Genomic DNA, 5,997 nt, shown 5'->3' with positions numbered 1-5,997 from the left:
TAAATAATCAACAAAAGATATTCTATATATGAAAAAAAGTTAAAAAATAGAAAGAAATTTTGTCATTTAAAACTTTTTTTTATCAAAATTAAATTTAAAAATAAAAATAAAATTAAGAATAAATATTTATTTTTATTATTTTTTTATTTATTAATTCTATAATTTAAATTTTCTTGAAATTCTTGAAAAATAAGAATTTAAAGAAATAACTTTATTATTCTATATATATAAATAATATATTTTTTATTTATCTTTGTATATGTAATACAATATATGTGTATAATAGTAATAATCTTTTAATTATAATTCATTCATCAAAACCAAAATTAGCCAAAATTTATTTGATAAAAAATTTTTAATTTCGATTTTCTCGATAACTTTCTTTTTGCTGATTTGAATTTGATTGAGAAATTTTGTATAACTTATTAAAATTTATATATTTATCAAGTTTCATTAAAATCATTTTTATTTTATTATCATTTTAATTTTTATCCGTTTTGATAGATTGTACATTAAAAATTTCACAAATTTGAATTTAATTTGCTAATACATGTTAAAAAATGAATTCAAATTTAGAATTTAAATTTTCTAATATTCTAATAAATGTTAGAAAAAAAATATATTTAACATTTACAGTTTAATATATTTAGTTTAATAATATTAATAAAAATTAATCTTTAATTTTATTTATCCATGATACTAATAAAAATAAATAGTTAAAAATCATTATAATTTTTTCATCATTAATTTTCTGTTTTAAACACAAAAAAATTTAGGCACAAATATTAAGATAAAATTATTGAAAAAAATATATAATGTTAATTAAAAAAATAAATAATGTTAAAGTCAAAAATGATGAACGACTTTGAATATTGCACAAATGGGGTGTCTAAACTGATGTTACGAAGGATCACCTATTATCAAAAAGGTTTATTTATTATAGGATTGTATATTCGTTCATATTATGAGCTCTCGATAAACGAATGGTGGTACTTTGACTCTTTGAGATTAACTGTAATGATTGTAATATTTTGATATATACTATATTGTCATCGAATTCTATCCTAGTTTCTATTTCTATATCAATTCTATTACAAAATTATCGCAAGCCTTTTTTTCCAATCCTTGCTTTTCCTGAAAAATCCATACAGAGAGAAAATTGAAGGGACCAATAATTGCGCTGGAGGGCGACCTCGAAGGATGGGTCTTCGTGAAGTCACGTCGCAAAGTGTGGGGATCAAAAAACAAGCACCTTTGTGCTTGTTCTCACGGTGATCCATTGCATGTATAACTCCTGATCCGTGCAAATATAACTCGTGAAGTGGCTGTGATATCTTTGTTTAAATTAGAGATCTAGAAAACGTTAGGAAAATCATGCCTGCACATAAATTATTGTTAGGCTATTGATGGTATACGAACTGTTGAAAATAAAGGCTAAGTTACTCGATCGCTTCACAAATCTTGTTCTTAATAAATAATGTTCTCTTAATTATTTTATGTCAAAGATTTGTTTAATTTATAATAAAGAAAAATAAATCGTAAAATATAACTTTCAAATGTTACGAATAATTACAACTGGATGTATTAAATTAAATCTTATGATAAAAAAAATCATAAATCAGTTTTAGTAAAAAAATGACAATTTCTTATTGATAAACAAGAAAAAGAAAAAGAAGATTATAACAATTGGAAGTTTAGGAAACCATATATCTTAAATACATAAACTTATTAAAACATATTCTATTTGTATCAAAATTGAAAATAAAATCGTAAAAGTAAAATATCATTTTATTAAACAAGTTGATTTATTTAAAATTTAATTTAAGTTTTAATAAAATTAATTATTTAATTTGATTGATACAACAACGAAAATTGATAAAATGTATCAACTGAATGTGTAATCAAAAAAAGTATATAAAGTTTTAAGCAATAAAGTTAATTTGAAGGATAATAATTTTTGATATAAGAATTAAAAAGAAAGATAAAAAGATCAATGTGCATTTAGATTTGTGTGAATTAATGAAAATTTGCTCAATCAAAAAAGATATTATTTTACATTCATGTGTATTATAGTATATTTTTGAAAAAAAAATCTGAAGTTAAAAATTGGTTCAAGATGTATAAAAATATGATAAAAAATAAACAGAATAGAAAATGAAAAACTATTAGATTAGATAATAAAAAAATTTTAAAAATTCTGAAAAATTTCTAAAATTTTTTAAATGAATAAATATTTATATAGTTTATGTATTATATATAGTTTATATTTTTTTTATTTTTTTATTTATATTTTATATTTTTATCTAGTTTATATGCTACTAAAATGATAAAAAAAAAATAGATTTATTATAGAAGGAATCAGAAATACACTATTGAGTATACTTCTGATTATATTTTGCCTACAAAATTTTAGACAGAAACTATTGCCATAAGTTTATATTTTAAGTAAATTTTTTACCAACATTACAAAATTTGACTTTAGAAAAAGATTCTTTTTCTAAAATCAGATTTAAGTCATTTGAAAATATTTAATTATATAACTATAGCACATATAACAAAATAAAAATTGAGATAAGAAATTGAAAAAATTAATATTTATTGAATATACTAAAAATAAAAAAAATAGATTAATAAATCTAATATAATAAAATTAATTATCAAATTATTTATAATAGAAATGTTATTTCTCTAAAAAAAATTTATTTCAATTTGAAAGCAATAAAAGTGAAATTAATTATATGCTATGCATAAATGAAAAATGGATAAATAAAACTATGGATAAATAGAAAAAAGAAATGAAAGAAATCAAAATAGAACATAACAAATGAATATAGAAGAAAATGAAAATATATAATGAAAAGAAGTAAGGATAATGTAGAATATGAATTAATTAATATAAAAGTTTAATAAGTTTATGCATGATTTTATATATATATATGGTAATGATGAATATGAAAAAGTTGATAAAAAGCTATTCAATCAAAAAAAATGGATAAATGCAATGAAAGTAGAAATAAATTTATCAGTTTACCAAATAAAAGAAGTCCAATTGATTTAAAATGAATATTCAAAATGAGTATAAAAAAAAAAGAAAACAAAATAATTCAATATAAAATAACAAATAATAGGAATAAATTGTTTTTGTATAATAAGCTACTAAAAAATACAATATTTCCTTGTTATTCATTATTATTCATTATTATTGTTATTATTATTATTCATTACTCAAATATGAGATTTCTTCTACAAGTCAAATATAATATTTTTCATATTAATCTGAAGACAGTATTTTTAAATTGAAAATTAGATAAAGAAATTTATATAATATAAACTTTAATTATTTAATTTAATTATTAAAAAAAAAGATTGAAAAATTTCCTGATAAAGTGTTGTGCCTATAAAACACAAATTTTATAGATTTATTAGAAACCAAGTAGGAAATAAATTCAATAAATTACTTCAAATATTTTATAAATTTTATATTATATAAGTTTTATTCATATATTTTCAAGTATCAGAAAGATAAAAGATGTTTAATACTAGTAATTTATGATGACTAGATCATTATAATTAATTTATTAAATTTAAAAATTAAATTGTTCATTATAATTAAATTCAAAGAAATCTATTAAAGAATTTAGAGTAAAATTTTTAATATTAAAGTAAACTATGAAAATAAGAGTTTTGAGTTTGAGTTTCTGTCAAAATAATTATAAAATAATCATAAAAATAAAATTTGACAAAGTTTATATAAGATTGTCTACCAATTATATTTTTAATAAATTAAGCGCAATAAGATAAATGAAAAGATTTGATAAGTTTTGATTGATATCAATAATTTTTCATTTCAAGAAACTATAGAATTATAATTATATATATATATATATAATTATTATACCAATCAAACTATTCGATCTGATATATATCTAAAATATATTGAAATTGTAAAATATCTTCAAAGTACAAATAAAATTGGAATTTTAACAAAAGTCATTAGCTATTCTGACTGAATAAATAATAAAACAGATAAGAAGTTTATATCTGACTATGTATTTTTATTTAAGGGAGCAATCATAATTTCAAGCTACTCTACTTTGTAATCTAAATTTATCAGTAATATTCATGAAAATTAATTTTTAAATTTGTTTATGATGCTAATAAAAATAAATAATTAAAAATTGTTATAATTTTTTCTGTTTTATAATTATTTCTGTTTTTTCTGTTTTAATAGAACACAAAAAAAAGAGCAGAATAAGAAAAAAAAAAGATTAAAAAATATTATATTCGAGAAGTTAGATCAATCGATTCAAAGCAACCCATCATATTTTTCAAAATATGAGCTTGTTAAAATAACGCGATGCTGCACGATAAATAAATATGTCGAAGAAAATGTTTCAAAAACCGCCACGAGATGCGCATTGATCGTTTAAGTGGTCGAAATATCGATAATTTTTGACTTTTCTCCAAATCGACAGACCTTATTACTTACTTGCATCTTATTTAGAAGATTATTTAGAAGATTTTCATTTAATTCTTTTATGAAATTTTATGTACCTATTTAAAATTTTGTAGATTTTTTTCTTAAATTTATTTAAAATTATATAAACAAATTATTTTTTTTTTATATGTAGAATATTGAATAATATTTAATTATGAACTAATAAAATTACTGAATTTTTTAATGATAAAAATTCGAATGAATAATATATTGAATACATATAAATATAAAAATAGATAAAAAGATCTAAATAAAATATTTATTATAATATTTAAAAAATAATATAAACTTTCATTTAGATTTCATTTCTTTCATTCATAAAAATATAAATTTGTACCTAAATAGTCATATAAATAATCTAATAATAACCAAATAATATATAGAGAAAATAATGAATATATTATATTGTTTGTATTGTGAAAATTCTTATTTTCTTATATATCACTTTAACATATATATAAATATATATCTTATATATCTTTATGTATATATCGGATAATATGAAATTTAATTAGAGATTAAAATTTTTCATTTTATTAGGGCTTTTTTTTATGTTATAATTGGATATTTTATGTAGCAAAATCATACTATATATTTTATAATTCTTTTTTTTTAATAATGTCTTTTAATATTCAAATCATTTTCAGATCATTTAATTTATCAAAAAACTTACGGTATAAATTTTGTTAAATATTATACTTATTACATTTCGTTTATTTCCATTAATTGTTTATTAATTTTTATTAATTAATTATGAATTTCAATATAATTTATTACAATAAGTATTTATATAAATAATTTTAATATGGAATGGACAATATTTTAAGATTATTAAAAATATAATCATCGAGTATCATAAATCTAAAAAATTAAGATTATTTCAATAACGAAATAAAGAAAAAAATAAGATTTTTCAGAACAATTATATTATGGATTCTATTAAATTAATATTTATTAAAGAAAAGTCTGTTTTTCAATAGAAATGTCATTTCAACTTACCTCTCGCTCATTGGTCGAAAAGTTGATGTCCAAATTTGGCATCGCTCTGAGAATAGCGACTAAAGATTGTATCGTGTTGCTATACACTACGGGCCTATACTGCTTAAAGTCCTCAGGTGTAAATCCACTTTCATGAATAATTCTGAAAAAATAAATAATGTACATTTTATTGAGTTATTTTAATATAAAAAATCAATATGAATAAGAAAAATTTATTGTTTAAATAATTTTTTTAATAAGATGGAAATTTGTATATATTAATATTTTGATTTTTAATGAAATATGAATAATTAATTATAAAAATATTAAGTATCTTCGTTCATCCTCTAAAAAAGGATTAAGTAGCTTCGTTCATATTCTAAAATATGTTGAAAAATATTAAAATGTATAAATAAGTAAACGTATATAATTATATGATTTTATATATAAATATTTTTTATATATTATATTTTTTTAAATATATTTCAAAAACAGACTTTTTTATCTTTTTTGTATTATAT

General features: G+C 18.4%; 1 protein-coding gene across 1 annotated transcript in view; it reads right to left on the bottom strand.

Moving 5' to 3' along the window:
* The window catches only part of LOC102670865 (guanine nucleotide-binding protein G(o) subunit alpha), an 84,816-nt gene that overhangs the window by 41,012 nt on the left and 37,807 nt on the right, over positions 1-5,997 (bottom strand). The window contains exon 3 of the mRNA XM_031514249.1: positions 5,498-5,639. Coding sequence (XP_031370109.1) covers positions 5,498-5,639 — 142 coding nt within the window. The remainder of the gene's footprint in view (positions 1-5,497; positions 5,640-5,997) is intronic.

The sequence above is a fragment of the Apis dorsata genome, unplaced genomic scaffold (genome assembly GCF_000469605.1).
Source record: "Apis dorsata unplaced genomic scaffold, Apis dorsata 1.3 scaffold_943, whole genome shotgun sequence".
NCBI lineage: Eukaryota > Metazoa > Arthropoda > Insecta > Hymenoptera > Apidae > Apis > Apis dorsata.
Note: the sequence above shows the minus strand (reverse complement) of the source record. Positions and strands in the feature narration are given on the sequence as shown.